Source organism: Cololabis saira, chromosome 14 (assembly GCF_033807715.1).
Source record: "Cololabis saira isolate AMF1-May2022 chromosome 14, fColSai1.1, whole genome shotgun sequence".
In the NCBI taxonomy this organism is placed as follows: Eukaryota; Metazoa; Chordata; class Actinopteri; order Beloniformes; family Belonidae; genus Cololabis; species Cololabis saira.
Genome location: NC_084600.1, coordinates 21,170,503 through 21,188,884, shown reverse-complemented (window position 1 = coordinate 21,188,884; position 18,382 = coordinate 21,170,503). Strand labels below are relative to the sequence as shown.

Below are 18,382 nucleotides of genomic sequence, written 5' to 3'. Positions count from 1 at the left end.
CTATATGATGCAGTGAGTTGGAACTTGGAGGTCATTGGTATTTTGCTGAATGCAGCAATAAAATGAGGGGGATAATAATTATAACTGTTGTCATGACACTTTCTTTGGCTTTCTCGTTTCTCATTCAGTTTTTACTCCTTATATTGTCTAAAATTGAATAGGGGAATACACAGAGCTTTGCCCTGTTGCACTATTCACCACCCTGCAGTTATTATTATCCTGTGCTATGCATTCATCTGCTGATCTGGAATGGTCTTTTTTGTTATAATCATTGAAGCTGCTTGTGGCTGTCAATCTGTTTCTAAACGACTTAAAGTCATGCAAAGTTAACCGATCCGACCCGTAAGATCCCAAAAATTTTGCGCGTGCGCGCTTTGCGCGCGCACGCAGTTTAGGCCTCCGCTACGCAGGGGCCCCTTTGGGCTCAGAACCCATAAGGGATTACACCTGGCGACGCCCCTGTGTCCCCCCCTAGAATAATTTGAGACAGAATTAATAATTTTGGAACAATGCAGTAGTATTTAGTAGCGATGCACCAAAATGAAAATTTGTGGCCGAAACCGAAATCGAAAATAATAATAAACAGTAAAATTACAACTCGTTACACTTAAAACAAGAGTCATCACCAGAAAAATAACTTGTTATTTGACAACTTTCACCTGTTTCAAGTAAATTTTCACTTGAAATAAGTAGAAAAATCTGCCAGTGCGACAAGATTTATCTTATAAGCAAAACAATCTTGTTCCACTGGCAGATTTTTCTACTTATTTTAAGTGAAAATCTACTTGAAACAGGTGAAAATTGTTGTTTTTTTCCAGTGATGAGTCTTGTTTTAAGTGTAATGAGATTTTTTTTTACTAAAAATGAGACATTTTAACTAGAAATAAGACAAATATTCTTGTTAAGATTTTGGGTTTTTGCAGTGTATTATGTCAGATGTGCTGTATTATTGCCACCTTCCACCTAATACCATTGTTTTGTATTACTCTAAGAAAGGTCTTCTGCCTGTTTGCGAGATAGAGTTGAAAATGTCAAAATACTGTATTAAAGGAAGGCTAAAACTTTTATTCCTTGTCCCCCCCCTGGATTTATTCTCTAAAATGTTACTGTTTATTGTCCCCCCCCAACTATGAAACGGGATTTTCGCCCCTGACCACGGGGTTTTCAATCTTTCTTCTGACTACAATAAAATTTGACTTAATTAATGAATTAATTAATATTCAATGCGATAAAAAAGGTATAACTTCATATATTTTTACACTTTATACAATTTTTATTTCAAAGTTTTTTCATTTTTAAGAAACTACCGGTAGCACCTGAACGCAGCACAGCAGAACCCTGACAGTGCAGTCACGTGATTCCGGACCAAATCACGTGACTTGGAGCAGGAAACCGCGCATGTTTCGCAGGAGTTTGCAGCAGAGAAGTGGAAGAAAATGCGTCCGGTTGCCAGGCTTCTCGTCCTCCGTGTTTTCTGGCTCTTTGCCGGCTTTGCCGCGGTGTTACCGCTCAGCACCGGCATGCTGTTCCCCCGCGAGTCCGCCTCCAGAGAGGTGAAGCGGCTGGATGGGCTGTGGGTGTTCAGGGCCGACCGGTCCCCGAACCGGAACCAGGGCTTCGACCAGGCTTGGTACAAAAGTCGCCTGGCAGAGGTCAGTGGACTGTTGCAAACAGCCGCTCTTACGAAATTAAACGGCTTAAAAAAACAAAAAAAAACTTCATATAGTCCATACAAGCCGAAATACATGGTACTGAATTTCCTTAACCTGCCACAGTAGATTCAAGCTACCATCAAGTACATTTAAATGCACTTAAACTTACTGCTTAATCATATAATTTTAAAATGTACCCACTATTGCAAAGAGTGACTCTTAAAAGTTGTGATTTATGATATCAAACCTGAAATGGAGACTCCTATCTCCTTGTGTCTTTGTGTTTTCATCTTTACATGGATTTGAACATGTTCACAGGAATAGAGCAAATAAAAGGTCTTTGTTATCTTGTGGCATTCAGACCCAAGTTTGAGATCTGTTTCTTTAGATCAATAATATGAAGGTCAGCCACAGAGGGGGACAGAGTACTCGACCCCAGTACTTGAGTAGGGGTACAAATACTACTGGTCAAATTTACTCCGTTACAAGTAAAAGTGCTCAGTCAAAATATTACTCGAGTAAGAGTAGAAAAGTACTTGCTTTTAAAGGTACTTAAGTATCCAAAAGTAAATGCTTTTAAATTTACTTTAAGTAAAAGTAAGAGTAAGAGTAAATTTCTTATTTTCCACATCAGTAAATTACTATATTTTTTCTAAATTAATTTAAGGATCTTTTAACTATTGTTTCTGAGAATTAACTCTTTAAAACCAGCTGCACTGATGTGCTGCTTTTAGAACCACAATGTTATATAAAACCTGCAGAAACACCAAAAACAAATCAAATGAATGGGATCATAAGAGGACAGCAGATGATGCAGAGTTTATTAACAATCATGAACTGAAACCAAATGAACCTGACAAACGCAGGCTACTTTGGCGGTATCGTTTTGAGGAGGCTTGACGTATTTCCGCTTTACGTACATCCCAGTGGAGAGCGTGCACTGTGATAGGTCTCCTCCTTTGACAAAAACAGCTTGTGTCCAATAGGATTTTAGGGAAGAAGAAAAAACAGCAGACCTGAAAGTAACGAGTACTTTTCAGCCTTCCTAGAAATTTACTCGAGTAAAAGTAAAAATATTTGTCTTGGAAATGTATTCAAGTAAGAGTAATAAGTACCAAAGAAATCTAATACTCAAGTAAAGTACAAATCCTCTGGATATGTACTTAAGTGCAGTACTCAAGTAAATGTACTCCGTTACTGTCCACCACTGGTCAGCCACAACACAGGCAGTTATTTCCAAAGTAGTCAGTTCAGGCCGGTCTGATTTATTTTGTGATCTCTAGACGGGTCCTGTGATCGACATGCCAGTTCCTGCCAGCTACAACGACATCACGCAGGACCCCACATTGAGAGATTTCGTCGGCTGGGTGTGGTACGAGCGGGAGGTGGTGGTGCCGACCCGCTGGATCACGGACAAGGGCACACGAGTGGTTCTCAGAGTGGGAAGTGCCCACTATCATTCAGTAGTGGTCAGTTTAATTTTCATTTCCACAAGTCATTTAAGTCAGAGATCAAATAAAAGAAACAATAAAGTGATGATCAGAGAATGATGTGATTTTTTTTTTTTACAGTGGCTGAATGGAGTTAAAGTGACAGAACATGAAGGTGGTCATCTTCCTTTTGAGGCTGAGATTGGCAGTTTCCTGAGGAAGGAGCCCGCCATGCCGTGCAGGATCACCATCGCTGTCAACAACACTCTGACGCTGCAGACTCTTCCCCCAGGGACCATTCAGTTCATGAACGACCGCACAAGGTAACCTCCTTCTCTAGAGTTTAAATCCACTGGTTGATAAGGAAGCTCAGCTTCAGTCCTCGTTTTGATTATCTTTGGAAACTGCTGTTTGTTTTGTAATTTAACAGTTCCTATTTTCTACATCTTACACATGCACACGGACCTCTCAGCCACTTTCCTTTGTTTTGACTGTGGCGTTTCCTTTATTATACATCCTTTTAAAGTTTAAATAAATTCAGCTGCTTTCTGCGCATGCATTTGAACTAACAGCTTCAGATCTCAGACTATACTTTAAGTGTTTTTTTATAAGTTTTATTTTGAGACTTGCAGAGGTCCAAAATTTACACCCAGATATAATTGTTTTGCACGTGATGAGCAAAGTGTGATTTTTACTATAGTTTGCTGTTATTATTTTAAACAGTTGTCATTTGATCAATATACATTTTGAATATTGACTTGAAGTGCCTGATCACACACACTTTAATGACAGAACCTGAAAATGACAAGGCCCATTTAGTTGCCATGGTAACAGTGAACACAATGTCTGCTGTAACTGGAGCTTTTGTTGCAGCCTAAATGCTTCGTGCGGTCAGACAAGGGTTTGAACTCGATGCTGGATAGAAAGTTGTTTTTATGGCATTCTGCTACACGTCATCCATCATGCCTTTTATAGGTCTCCATGTGAAGCGTAACGCTGATAAAAGTATCGTATCAGTAGACTATGTACGGTGGATATGTGCCATTATATAAGATATCACTAGGTGGCATGCAGCTGCCATGATTATGCCGGGAAGAAGGGAGAAAGCAAAAGAATGTTCTTGTCTGCAAATCACTGAATTCCTGAGATGTTCCTGACATTAATACTAGTTTAATATCGCAGACGTCCGTCGTAATTAATACATATGATCACTGGTCTCCATGTAAAATTAGTCCGATGCTAAAAGGAGAAAAAGACTGGTGTTGCTTCCAGTATGCATGGCACTTAAATATTTCCAGCTTCTTTTACCTCTTTTAACCTCAACTGTATTTTTACTATACTTCCTCTCTTTGCTTTAACCCCCACTGAGGCTTCCACTCCAGTGTGGGTGTTTAATAACTTCCTTAAATGCTCAGAGATGTTTGAGTTTGGATGTGACAGCTAATGAGCAGGATGTTATTGGTCTACAGGTATCCTGAAGGGTTTTTTGTGCAAAACATCAACTTTGATTTCTTCAACTATGCGGGGATACACCGTCCTGTACTGCTCTATACCACTCCTAAAGCATATGTGGATGACATCACGGTGGTGACAGACTTCTTGGATAACACTGGTAAAGTTATAGTCCTCCGCCAAAGCGAACAGTTCACTCTTTCATGTCATGTCAGTTTATAGATATATAGATCTTCATCCAAATTTGAATTCTGTTTTGTATCTGATTCCCTTTTCTGTCAAGTTGCATAAAAATCAGCTTCGGTGTTACATCAGATCTTTATAGAGTATTTAAACATCTTTAAAACAAAACAATGTTCATTCACAAGCGCTTCCAAAACATACATTCACAGCAAACTTATTACGTATTCATGCACTTTCCTATGATTTTTAGGACTTGTTAAATACAAAGTGTCAGTCCAAGGTACAGCTGCTGTGAAGGTCACTTTGATGGACAAACAAGGCCACTGTGTGGCTTCCTCCAACGGGTCATCAGGACAGCTCAAAGTGGTCGATGTTAAGCTGTGGTGGCCGTTTCTGATGCACGAGAATCCAGGTTATCTTTACTCTCTGGAGGTAAGACCGCTCGACTGCAGGCGAGACAATTTCAACCTTAAAGGGGACCTATTATGGCATCTAATACCTATTTTAAACAGGCCTTGAATGTCTTAAAAAGAAGCTTTTGATTTTTTTTGCTAAATAAATTAGAAATTCAGCCTCTGAGCCATGTCTTTATCTTCCCATTCTCTAACCTCATTATCTATGTGGGATTCTGAGTGGGCGGGGCTATGATAATGAGGCTCTGTGCTGATTGGCTGCCTGAATGACATGTAGAAAATGGTGGAAGCTCCGGCCGGCGGAGTTAGTTGTGGGTTTGGTTTCACGCATCGCTCCTGTCTTTACGTAACGATGGGAGCAGAGTCTGAACGGCTCGTAGAAGTCACATCACACTGGATGGCTCATCCTGTACAGACACTGCAGAATTTGGTTGCTTTCCTCCTTCTCTGAGTCGGCAGGCTGAGGGGAGACCACTTTATATATGTTAAAGCAAGAGAAAACGTGTTTTTCATAATAGGTCCCCTTAGGGCTGGGCGATATATCGAGATTTTAATATATATCGATATATGGTACGAGACAATATCGTTTATATCGATGTAAAAAAAAATAAATTTTTATTTTTTTTTATGATTTTGATATAGCTTATTTTGTGACAAATTGACTTGAATGTTTTATTTGAGATTTGCACAAATGTTTTGTTATTTGCACAACTGTCAACCTCAGTGGAAAAGTATGCCTTTTACTGTCTACATTGTATTAATTACAGTGTATTTTAATTTAATTGTTATGCAGGAAAGGGATATTTGTTTTATTTTATTCAAGAAGCATTTTTATTCTATATATGCAGCAGTTTATTTTTATTTCATTTGTTTTATACATGTTGATATTGTGCAGACCTCTGTTAATAAAGGAACCTGTGTGACATTTGGCACGAGGCTTTGTATTAAAACTGACTGTTTTTTTAAGGGTTTGATCAGAAAAAATGAAGCTAACAGAGATGCTAACAGAGATGCTAACGGAGATGCTAACAGAGATGCTATGCTATAATGCTTTGGGGGAAACCCCAATTATGGCACAGAAAAAATATCGAGATATATATCGAGTATCGCCATTCAGCTAGAAAATATCGAGATATGACTTTTGGTCCATATCGCCCAGCCCTAGGTCCCCTTTAAGTTTTCAAATGTGAGTCATAAACTCTGACACCATGTAAGTGGGACTAATAAAGCAGGCAGCCTCGGAAAATACAAATAATCATTAGGAGCAGTATGGCGGTCGACTGAATTGAATGCATTCAAGACTAAGATGAATAGAGTAATGAAACCTCAGCTCTGTAATCAAATGTTTGGTCAGCATGCTTTATCTGGTGACCTCCAGCCTGTTGGTGCTGTTTAAGAAGGCGATAGCTGACATTGTGCAGACATATAAATACTCAAGTCTTTTCCATTTCTGAAGTTAAAGCACTTGGTTTTCTTTTTTGTGAAAAAATTTAAACAACCTGTGAAAATGTTGGAACAGATGAACTCTGGATGAGCTTGTGTGTGTAAACCTTTGGCAGGAAGTGTGTGTGCTCTGTGAGATCACATCCTTGGAGAAAGCCAGCCACTCCTGTTCCTAACATCTGCATTTTAACATTTAGGTTCGATTATCGTCGGCCGATGAGAATGAGGATGTTTATACTCTGCCGGTTGGGATCCGCACGATCAGCGTCACCAGCACCCAGTTCCTCATCAATAATAAACCCTTCTATTTCCATGGAGTCAATAAGCACGAGGACTCTGATGTGAGTACCACTTTAGGGATAACATCAGTTATTAGAGTCACGCAGAGGAAAGACCATTTCTGATTAATGAAACCTTTTACCAATAAAAAAAAAAACATAAGCATTGATTCAAAAGCACAACAGCCTGCTCACCTCTCATTTTTCTTTTTATCTGGTGTTGTAGATCCGAGGTAAAGGTTTTGACTGGCCCCTAATCGTCAAGGACTTTAATCTACTGAAGTGGTTGGGGGCCAACTCGTTCCGCACCAGTCACTACCCCTACGCCGAGGAGATCCTGCAGATGTGCGACCGCCATGGCATCGTGGTGATAGACGAGTGCCCTGGAGTCGGCATCAAAGACATGTAAGTGCCGTCACTCACGCGTCTTTGACAGTTTCAGCACAGCCGAGCCATTTTATGAGCTCACCGCAAGATACAGAGTCTGAAACTGCCTATGACGTCATGCATGATAAAGGGATGATTCATGAGCTAAGAGATTAAAAATGAACACACTGGTTGCCACAGTGCACGTTTATGCAGTGTGTTAGCTGGTTTGCTTCACACAGGACACACCCAGCATTTCCTCTGCTTCTCCTTTCCCTTGCTGCATCCCTCTTTGTGCAGCTATGGTTCCAGTTTGAGTACACGGTTGAGGCACCGCTGGCCAAAACGTAACCAGACTGCTCTGTTTGTCTGGACGCTGCATGTTTTTGTTGTTCAGCTTCTATATACGCTGTCCAGATTTGTTATGTTGTTTCAAAAAGGTTTCAGTGTTGCCTGACGCAGCCCGTAATCCCAATCTAAACCCCTGTCATGTCAAGGCCGTATCAAAAAGTCTGAAAGAAGATTATGTTATGTTATATGTTGTTTTGCATCCTAAAACAAAGCTCTATTATCTTTTCAAACCAGATATCAACACCCACATGCGGGTTGGCTTGATCCACCCACTAATAATCCGATTATTGATTAGCAGTCTTGATTTTAGAAGAGACTCACAGAGCTACTACCATAAATTTAGAAAAATTCTAGGAGACTAAAAGGACAAATTCAAATGTTGAAATATTATCTACATGAAATAGTTTCACGAGTCCGAAATCAGCCACTTGTTCACTACTCCTTAGTCCTTTAAAGGGGAGTTCATGTAGGGGACTGTGACACAAGCTCACCGGCAGAACAACACCATTTGCTATGTCATTTTGTGTGTACTGTCGATTTTATCATTGATCGTGTACAGATAAAGCCTAACTGATCACTTATGTAGTGACCATTGAGTGCTCTGTAAAGAGCGCTGCAGTCGCTGCATATCCTGTCACTTCACAGCCAAACACTCAGGCTGCTTCGCAACTGAGCCTTGGAATGGGAATTAATGTTTATGATTGGAGAAAAATGTTATATTTCATGATGTCAAAGGATTACCTTTGCACGTAAATGTCATAGCAATATGTAGCTTTAATGATATGAGCTGTTTTTTTCTGTGGGGCAGAGTAATAGTGAAGCTTTGTTATTCCAAAACAGTGAGAACACTGTCTAACAAGTAAATAAACATGGACGGTAATCATTTCCATTCATGTAAACCCTCTTTTTAACAGATAAATTATTCATCATATCAAATGTTAGAAATAAGGAATTTGCTTCTTGTAGTACTCAGTGGTTTTTATAGTGAGTCCACCCCCCTGAGGGGGGCGCCAAAGATCACAGTTGCCGTAACACGTCTAAATTGCTCAAAGGTAGTCAAAGTAAGATTTTGACCTGTGCATGTCAAAGTGTTGGGAGTCTCCGCTGTTATTATTGTTTTTGCAGTAAATGTGTATTTTTGTAGTATAATTCTTTACTTCTGTAAAAGAGGCGGGGGAATTTAATCCAATCTGGTGACCTCTGAAGGACTGTATAAAGCAACTGATTTAAATCCTTAATCTCCCCCGGTTGTCCGGCCGGATCAGATGAGAGAGGCCGTCAGTTACACTCATTCCACTCTTCATACCGTTTATGATTCTGATGAAGTTTATGTTTTAATTGCATAAACATTGATGAAACAGAAACGTGAGTCTCGTTCGGCCGCGGGAAAAACTATTACAGGATGGTGATGCATTCAATGAGTCCAGAAACTAGTCATTCAAAATAAACCTTGTGACAACTACTATGTAGGATCAAGGTTGAGCAGGTTTGTTTGACCTGGTCCAGGGTGTACTCCACCTCCCACCTGATGATAGCTGGGATAGGTTCCCACCCATTAAACTGATGCTATACCTGTATTTTTTTTCTTTTTTTTTTTTTTTATTAAATTCTGATGCATGCTAGATGGATGGACTTCCAACTCAAAATGTTTTTGGAAAAGCAATGCTGTCACTTCGTCGGGGGCCACCTAAGTCTCAAAAGCAGGATGTCATTTGTCATTGTTCCAGCTCACTGTGTCTTGTGTCTTTTGTACTTTACAAATAAACAGTCGCAGTTTCGGAAACGCCTCTCTGGCCCATCACTTGGTTGTCATGGACGAGCTTGTGGGCAGGGACAAGAACCATCCCTCTGTGGTCATGTGGTCCGTCGCCAATGAGCCTGCCGCAGAGATGCCACCTGCTGAAGTTTATTTCAAGTAAGCACCAGTGATTTTTTGATTTTTTAATTTTTTTGAAGATGTGAAGCACTGATTAGATCTATTCGTCAATTTTTAGAACTACAGAAATAAACAGTAATACAAGCCAGCTTTTAAAAAATGTATTATTTTTTGCTCGCTGCTGTTCTAGATATAAAAGCAACAGAGCAGCCGTAACACACCGCTCTGTTTCCCAAACTTTTGTTAAATGCGAGTGCACCTGGTGATCAGATACTGGCTGGTTTCTCAGTCTCTTCCTTCACTTGGTACAAGGAATGCAGAAAGACGAGTCAAGACGTTGTCCTCAACAGCTGGAGTAACAGCCTGAGGCTTCAGACAGACGAACACAGCAACTAAAAAAAAAAACACAACCTGTCTAGTAACGTGGTATGTAGGAAGAACGACTGACATCTGCTTGCACAAATGTGCCCTTTGTCACGCCAACGTTTCAGGTGATTCCTTGTTTGTCAGCAATAATGTAAAGTCTGATATACTAACTAACGCCATCAGTCCTTACTTTCCAGATAGTCACCTACTTTATGTTTTATTTTTCTTTCAGGACCCTGATAGCTCATACCAAAGCTCTGGACCCGACCCGTCCCGTCACTTACATCACAGACAGTAACTATGCAAGGGATAAAGGAGTAAGTCTCTGTGACCTTCATTTTGATAAAAACTGTATGTTTATGTGGGAACTTACATATAGCCATAGAAAAGTTAGTACCCCCTCTTTAATATTTTGCGTTTTTTTTATATATAGATTTAATAACAACCATCTAAGTGGGTCTTCGTATAAGGAAACTATAATGTCAGTTTTTTTTTTTTCCACAATGCCATTATTAATTTGAAATAAATTTACACTTAAAGAGGATAAATAATAATATGGGCAACACTAAGAGTGCCCCCTTACTGGTTCCGTAGGATTTGTTTAGTTACAGCCAGGTGCTGCTAATCATTCGTTTTTGATGACTTGAACATCAGCAAGATGCAGATGCCTTAGCACTTTGCTGGTCTGGAGCATTTAGGTGGGTTTTAACACAATGCCAAGACAGGTAGACATCAGCAGTGGTCTTAGAGAAGCAATTGTTCTTGCATATAAATTTGTAAAAGATTATAAAACCATTTACAAAGATTTGGGAGTTCATTGTTCTGCAGGTAGAAGGATTATTCACAAGTGGAAAGTATTTAAATCGGTTGGCAATATTTGTAGGAGGAGACGTCCTCTCAAATTTACCTGGAGGTCAGGGCAATGCAGTATTCCAAGAAATCAAGCGATAAGAAGAAAAAAAACAGCTCCATATCAGCTTGGATGCCTGGCTGAGCATGTAAGGTGTTTAAAGTCCAAGTCATCGCACATTGAACTAGTATGGTGTGCTTGGAAGAATTGCTTTAGGCTCTTTTGACTAAAAAGAACAAGAAAGCACGACAGAGGTTTGCATAACTGTATCTGAGTCAACCACAAGACTTCGGTCCTATGGAAAGATGACACCGAAGAACTGTGTGGCCTTAGTGTTTTGGATGATTTGGATTAATTCCAAACACAGCAGAAACACCTCATCTACTGACCGGTGTGTGTGGTGATTCAGGGATGGTTGGCAGCCACGGGTCCTGGGCTCCTCGCTGTCATTGCATCAACCATGACCTCCTCTGTACGCTCAAGTATTTTAGCAACAAAAATGAGGGCGGATCTGTCCAACGAATAAATGTTGGTTTAAACTGGTTCATACAGCAACGAAGCACAGCAGCAAATCTAAATCAAACTGGTTGAAAAATAAAAGAAAGTTTTCTTCTTTTTGGCTACATGTTTGTTTTGGCTCTGAGGTTGTATCTGCCAAACACCAAGGCCCATTACTGGCCCATTATTAGTGCCCGAGTACTGATAGTGCGAAGGCCCTATTGTATCTGTAGGAGATGTTTTTTTTCTGGTTTTCCTCGTTTTTAATTTTCTTCCGACGAAATGAGGGCCTTTTTGCCCCCCTAAACGTGCCCCAAAAGTCACCAAATTTTGCACGCAAGCCAGGCCTGGCGAAAAATGTGATATTTAATGGTTTGCATTAATTGGCGTGGCCTAATGGCTCAACAGCGCCCCCTAGAAAAGTTTGTGCCTCAAGCCCCACAATACGGTTTGACGTACATGCACCAAAATCGGTACACACCTGTATCATGTCGCAACTTAAAGAAAAGTCTCTTGGCGCCATGCCGAAACCTAACAGGAAGTCGGCCAATTTGAATTAATCGTGTAATTTTGGCGCAATTTATGCCATTTCTTCAACAATTTTGCTTTGAGAAATGTTGTTCTTAAACTGTTCAACTATTTTCTCACGCAGTTGTGGACAAAGTGGTGACCCTCGCCCCATCCGTAGTTGTGAATGACTGAGCATGTTTGGGGAGGCTCCTTTTATACCCAATCATGGAACCCACCTGTTCCCAATTAGCCTGATCACATGTGGGATGTTCCAAATAGGTGTTTGATGAGCTTTTCTCAGCTTTCTCAGTATTTTTGCCACCTTTCCCAACTTCTACTGGACGTGTTGCAGCCATGAAATTCTACGTTAATTATTATTTGGAAAAAAACAATTAAGTTTATCAGTTTGAACATTAAATATGTTGTCTTTGTAGTGTATTCAATTGAATATAGGTTGAGAAGGATTTTCAAATCGTTGTATTTTGTTTTTATTTACATTTTACACAATTTCCCTACTTCAACCAAATCCAGATTGTATATCAGAGCTGTGGCCTCAAGTGACTCACTGAGGGAACAGAACTCCAGTTATTGCGGTATCCTGCAGACCTTCATCTGTTGGCGTTCTGAACGTTTGTTGACCCAATGTCAAGTTACGTTGTTTCCATGCCTGAGATTCTTGAAATCACATTCACGTGCATGTAGGAGTATTTTTCAGACTGTAGCTAGTTAAAGGGATTTATTCTTCTGCAGCCACTACTTTGTAAAGCAGTGTAGACTTGTACATTCATTATTCATTTGATTCATGATAAATGCATCTTGGCATTTGTTGTAATTTTAAACACATATATTTGATATTTATACAATATGAACAAATTATTACAATCACCAGAATTGGTCTATATCTGTACAATAATTAACAAATTAATCTATAAAATGTTCCCTGCAACAGAGGAAAGGAAATGGGGAAAAAAAGACTAAAAAGGTCAAAGTTTGTAATGAGGAGATGATGGAGAACACCTCAAGACTCCCTTTCTTGAATGGGAGAGTCTTTTAGAAATAAAAGTGAGGCCGGGTCTGTCCGACAAGTAAATATTGGTTGAAACTGGGTTCATACAGCAAGGAAGCACAACCAGGGCCCATTACAAGCAGATCATTTTTAATTTTATTCATTTTTTTTTTTTTACACATAGACATTGACTCAGGTTTGTTGGTTGACTCAGATGCAGTCTCAAGTTTTTCTTTCTCATTGGTCTCATCCCCAGGCTCCCTATGTGGATGTGATCTGTGTAAACAGCTACTTCTCCTGGTATCATGATCCAGGCCATTTGGAGGTCATCCCGATCCAGCTCAACACCCAGTTTGAGAACTGGTACGGAAAATACAAGAAGCCCATCATCCAGAGCGAGTACGGGGCAGATGCAGTGTCGGGGGTTCACAGTGTGAGGATTCACACACATGCACATCCACAAGCTGTTGCACTCATTTAGTTTCTGAAGCTGCAGTAAATTAAGGATTTTACTTCACCGTTATTTTTTGATGTCGGACTACACACGACACACCATCCCAAAGTCATGCGGTCACTCATGGTAACAAGCATGTTTTCACTCTTCAGGATCCGCCCATGATGTTTACTGAGGAGTACCAGAAGTTGGTCCTGCAGAGCTACCACAGCGTGTTTGACCAGAAGAGGAAGCAGTACGTCATCGGTGAACTCATCTGGAACTTCGCTGACTTCATGACTGTACAAGGTACTGCACCCGGAGATCACTTTTTTTTTTTTATACATATATATAAACCTGGTCTTCATATATATTAATGGTTAATACCAAGTTTGGTAAAACCTAAAGCATATATATGCTTTTTAATCTTCTTAATCTCTTGGAGATCACATCTACCTGCTGAATGAAGTGTTGGCTAAGGGCTTTTTGTGAAGAATGATTCCCTTGTTTTCTAGCTCCTAACATTAATCCCTTTATGTGAACACACTTGTTTCAACAAATACAGATTTATCCAATATAAAAACATTAAGTTGATTTGTGTATTTGTTAAAATAGTGCGAAACTAAGATGATCTAACCATTTTTTCACTCATATCCATGAATGCACGGATTATTGTATTCCTTATTCAACTTACTTTACTCAGACATGTAGAGTCTTGAGTTTACACACAGTACAGACCAAAAGTCTTGACACACTTCCCCATTTGTTTGAATGAGAAGGTGTGTCCAACTTTTGGTCTGTACTGTATCTGAAATCAATGCTTTAATATGAAATAAGATTAACTGTATTCAATTTGCATATTGTTATCATTAGTATCGACATAACAATTGCAATTTTTTCTAGTTGATACAGATTTCCTTTTTTCGTTTTTTTTTTCAGCCATATATGGCACACTGATCATTATTATTTAAGAAAGGCCTTTCTCTTTGTTACCTGTCTTGTGTTTGCAGGGATCACCCGTGTGGTGGGGAACAAGAAGGGTGTTTTCACCCGCCAAAGGCAACCCAAAGAAGCCGCATTTATCTTGAAGGAGAGGTACTGGAGACTGGCTAATGAAACGGGCATGCTCCCTATCTGGACCAAGTACCCCTGTCCCCTCTGACACTCTGACACCAGGGTCCAGGTACGCCTTCCAGGATGAGGTCAAGCTCAGAAGAAAATCAGATGAATATTTCTTCTGATACGCTTCATGTCAAATCATCGTGAATCAGAAAGAAGAACATCTTCCTACATCCATATACTGTGCCAGAATTAGTTTTTATTAGAGTTCTAATTCAGAGTTGAATATAATTATAAATACGGTTTTTCACAGACTGACTGCCTCAATCTGGAGCCGATCAGTGTCACTATGGGATATTTTTTCAGACCTCTGATGCAACTTACTTCTGTTGTTGATTCTTCATACAGGTTTTTGCCTTTATTTTTATTTTTTTTTTATTTCAGAACATTAAACAAACCTCAAACTGGTTAGGATCAGCTTGGTTTAGTGATGGCACTACTTTGTGTAGTTGTCTGAACTTCAACGTCTGAGTAAAGTAGAAATAGATGATTAAAACAACCGACTGTATAAGATTACCGGTAGGTTTGACGATCAAGAAAGATCATTGTTCTCTGCTCTTGTATGGTGACTGACAGATCTCCGACTATCTCAAACGAACCACACTAACGGACCAGGCAGACTGCTCACACCTGTAGGTGTGCTCTCTGGATTTAGCACCAACATGTTGTAACTTGCACTATCGAGACATCACCGGCTGAAGATGCTGTCAGGCTGGTGACCGTGATGGCAGGGGAGTCGGCATTAACTTGCTACAGCAGTCTCTCAGCCCTGTCACTCACCTGTAATGGTAGAGGGGGACATTTATACAAGCTGCATGTTTTAAGTATAACAGAATAAAATAACAGATTTGGAGAGAAGCAGAGCAGGAACCTTTTGAGTGTAACAGCAAAGAATTGACAGAGACAAGTTTAAAAACAAAAACATTACAGTATAGGTAAAACATTAGAGCTGATGGAGAGTGTATTTCTCTTCCGTCACTGTCTGCACATATAGACCCAGAAAACCCTGAGCTGGTCTCCATCCCTTCCAACATCTGGTGTCGTCATGCAGCCAGTTCTTCATCACAATAATCCTCACTCAACAATTTAAGAGTGAAGCTTTGCAGATCTGCACTAGTGCTGTCAGACACACAGCTGACATGAACTTCTCCAAAGCTAAACGCAGTAGATGTAACAACTACAGTCTTGGAGACGGGATTGGCTTTTGTTCACATAAAAACCTACACAGCTACGTCACAGAGTCCCAATTACATGAACATAAAAACTCTAAAACACAACAGTTCTCATGTTAAAGAAACTTTAACATGAATGTTTTCCTGAAAATCTTTGAATGTACTGTACTCGGACTACAAGAATTAAATCGCCGACACTATAACTTTATAAGGCGATATGCAACACTTTGTTAAATATATTGGCAGTTTCTGATGCCAATAAAACTGATTACTGCTGCGAGTTGCATTGTACAGTAAAATACATGACTGTCATGTACGCTGTCCTCAGAACAGACTGAAGTGAAGACTGGCGACCTGTCCAGGATTAAACCGGTATAGAAAATGACTGGATGGATGAAAGTGTTTAGTTTTCAAATCTTTCACAAGAGCACATGGCATGACAAATGCACAGGAGTCATTTCTCTTGCCATGTACACCGTTTTCTTAAATTAATAAAGCGCTATATAAATAAAAAAAATAAATGTATTATTAATGTTTTTTTTGGGCCGCTGGGTGGCACAGTGGTTAACGCAAGCAGCCCATGTACTGAGGCTGCAGTCCTTCTGTAACAGTCGCAGGTTGGAGTCCCGGCCTGCGGGCCTTTGCTGCATGTCGTCCCCATTCTCTCTCTCTACCCCCTTCCTGTCTAAACCTTGAATAAAGGCCACTAGAGCCACAAAATCTTTAAAAAAAATGTATGCTGTTTTTGAATGTCTGTTAACTTGAATATGATAAAATCAGAAATGCCTATTGTACAGCCGCTCGGATCATGTTTTAGCTTTTTTTTTATATACTGAACAATAAAATGTTTTGTATGTGTAATGTTAGCCTCAGTATCAGAACTGTATCTCATGACCAAAGTTTTGTAATTTTTTTGTGAAAATCAACAGAAAATACATTTTGAAAGACTTTATAAATGGTGCTTATTGTATTTTTTGCCCCGTGTTTTTGTCAAAGTTCATTTGTATTTTGAAGACTTTCCTCAAGTCTAAGTGAATGTTTTCAACAGGCCACAAACATCTGAAGAGTGTTAACATGAGTTGGGATTGAGACATTGAGATTGTTGATGTTGTTGTGAGCGTAATCAGACTTTTTGCTACAAGCGATCCACCTGCACCCTGATCACATGACTAACCTTTTCTGATATAGAGTGAAATGATAGTGACCGTAACATTTTGAATAAAATGTGACAAAACATCAGAAAAGTCATTTTAAGCCCTTTTCTTTTCAATTATTTGCTCTTTGGTAACAGCTGCCTTTAATGCAATAACTAAGTTACATAACTAGAGATGAATGTGTCATCAATCACTCTTTCAACACTTCAAGAAACTTGCTTCATCTGTATGGGTTTAACCAATTACTTTTTTTTCTTTTTTGAATTTTTGAAATTTAGCAGTGTTCCCAAAGTTCTGTAGAAAAAACATGTTCCTTTTCCATCAAAGAGTTTTCCAAAGTAATTACATCTATTTTCCTATTACAGAAGATCTTTAAGGATAATTCATAGATCTGACTATTATAAACCAACAAATACTCTCTTTATTAAATATAATACTCTAAAATTCCATGATATAGCAGAGCGGAAAACTGTTCTATTTGCCTTTAAAGCCCAGCAGAAACTACTTCCAAACTACATTCAGGACCTGTTCCAGATAAAAGAAACCCGCTATGACCTGAGGGGGAAACTCATGTTTGAGATGACGACAGCAAGAACAAATATTAAAAAGAGATGTACATCAATTAAGGCTAGAGAAATATGGAATAGTTGTGACAACGACCTAAAAATGTCCAGTTCTATCTTCAAGTTTAAGGAAATGTTTAAAGAAAATATTGTAAATAAATATAAAACACTATAATTATAAAGTATATTATCAAAAACATTCTAGAATGTGAAACGTCAATTTTATATTTTGTCTTATTTATTTTTGTCTTCTTTATGCATTGTTTGTTTCCACAGAGTAATGCTAATGTCTCATATTTAAGCTGATCTTAAGATAAAAAGGGTAGGCACTATAAGCTACGCCTTCAGCCTACACCTTTTCGGCTAAAGAAAGGTTTATTTTACCTTTTCATCTTGTTTTGTAAAAAAAGTGTGTACAAACCGAAATAAAGATTCATTAATTCATTCATAACATAAACATGACATCATGTGAAGCAAAATAAGTCAAATCATGAGCCCTCCACCGCCGTGCTTGACAGTTGTCAGATAGATATGAATAAATGTGTTTGGGGTTTTTTCACCGTATTGGTCAGGCTGAAGGGGTTGCTTCGTAATGCAAGTTTTTGAAGATTATTACTATTACTATTTCCCTACCAAAAACGCCTCCCTCTGCAGGATTATGGGCTTTTGACCACGAAACATCGTGTTAAGTCAGGCCACACCTGCTTCTCTACCATCACACTCAACACAAACCTACCACAGGACTCGTGTTGAGCCAATTCCTCTTCAACCATTACTGCAGACCTGTGCACGGAACCAACTCCATCATTAACTTTGCAGATGACACCATGCTGTCTAACCTGATTAATGACAACGATGAGGCTGCCTACGGGGAGAAAGTTCAGGACCTGGCCACATGGTGCACCGACAATAACCTGCTCCTTACTACTGGCAAGACAAAGGAGCTTATTGTGGACTTCAAGAAGCAGAAAAGGACCGCTGTTGAACATGTCTTTAGATTGAAGTTCTTGGGGACCCACATCTCAGAGGCCCTGTCCTGGACCCCCAACACCTCCAGCCTGGTCAGGAAGGCTCAAGGCATTCTGAAGGACCCCCCTCTCCCTGCCCATTGACTGTTGCACCTCCTGCCCCCAGGAGGCGCTTCAGGAGCATCAGCACCATCATTAACAGACTCAGGGACTGCTTTTCCCTACAGCTCAATGAACCCTACTCCTGCTAAAACTGTGTTTTGTTGCTTCGTAATGTATATTTACAATGACAATAAAGT

General features: G+C 39.6%; 1 protein-coding gene across 1 annotated transcript; it reads left to right on the top strand.

The window, feature by feature from the left end:
- Positions 1 to 1,374: 1,374 nt before the first annotated feature.
- On the top strand, positions 1,375 to 16,627 carry gusb (glucuronidase, beta). The gene is made up of 12 exons (XM_061740117.1): positions 1,375 to 1,652; positions 2,936 to 3,121; positions 3,224 to 3,405; positions 4,552 to 4,694; positions 4,968 to 5,149; positions 6,771 to 6,914; positions 7,078 to 7,256; positions 9,337 to 9,483; positions 10,043 to 10,127; positions 12,931 to 13,107; positions 13,281 to 13,416; positions 14,118 to 16,627. Exons 1-12 carry the CDS (start codon positions 1,437 to 1,439, stop codon positions 14,267 to 14,269), a joined length of 1,929 nt encoding a protein of 642 aa, XP_061596101.1. The 5' UTR covers positions 1,375 to 1,436; the 3' UTR covers positions 14,270 to 16,627.
- The last annotated feature ends 1,755 nt before the right edge of the window (positions 16,628 to 18,382 follow it).

What these genes read in the sequence shown, in the direction of transcription:
- gusb (XM_061740117.1), top strand. Translation starts at nt 1,437, where the DNA reads ATGCGTCCGGTTGCCAGGCTTCTCGTCCTCCGTGTTTTCTGGCTCTTT. An exon ending in CCCACTATCATTCAGTAGTG is followed by an intron (nt 3,122 to 3,223) that starts GTCAGTTTAATT and finishes TTTTTTTTACAG; the next exon opens with TGGCTGAATGGAGTTAAAGT. An exon ending in CAGTGTCGGGGGTTCACAGT is followed by an intron (nt 13,108 to 13,280) that starts GTGAGGATTCAC and finishes TTCACTCTTCAG; the next exon opens with GATCCGCCCATGATGTTTAC.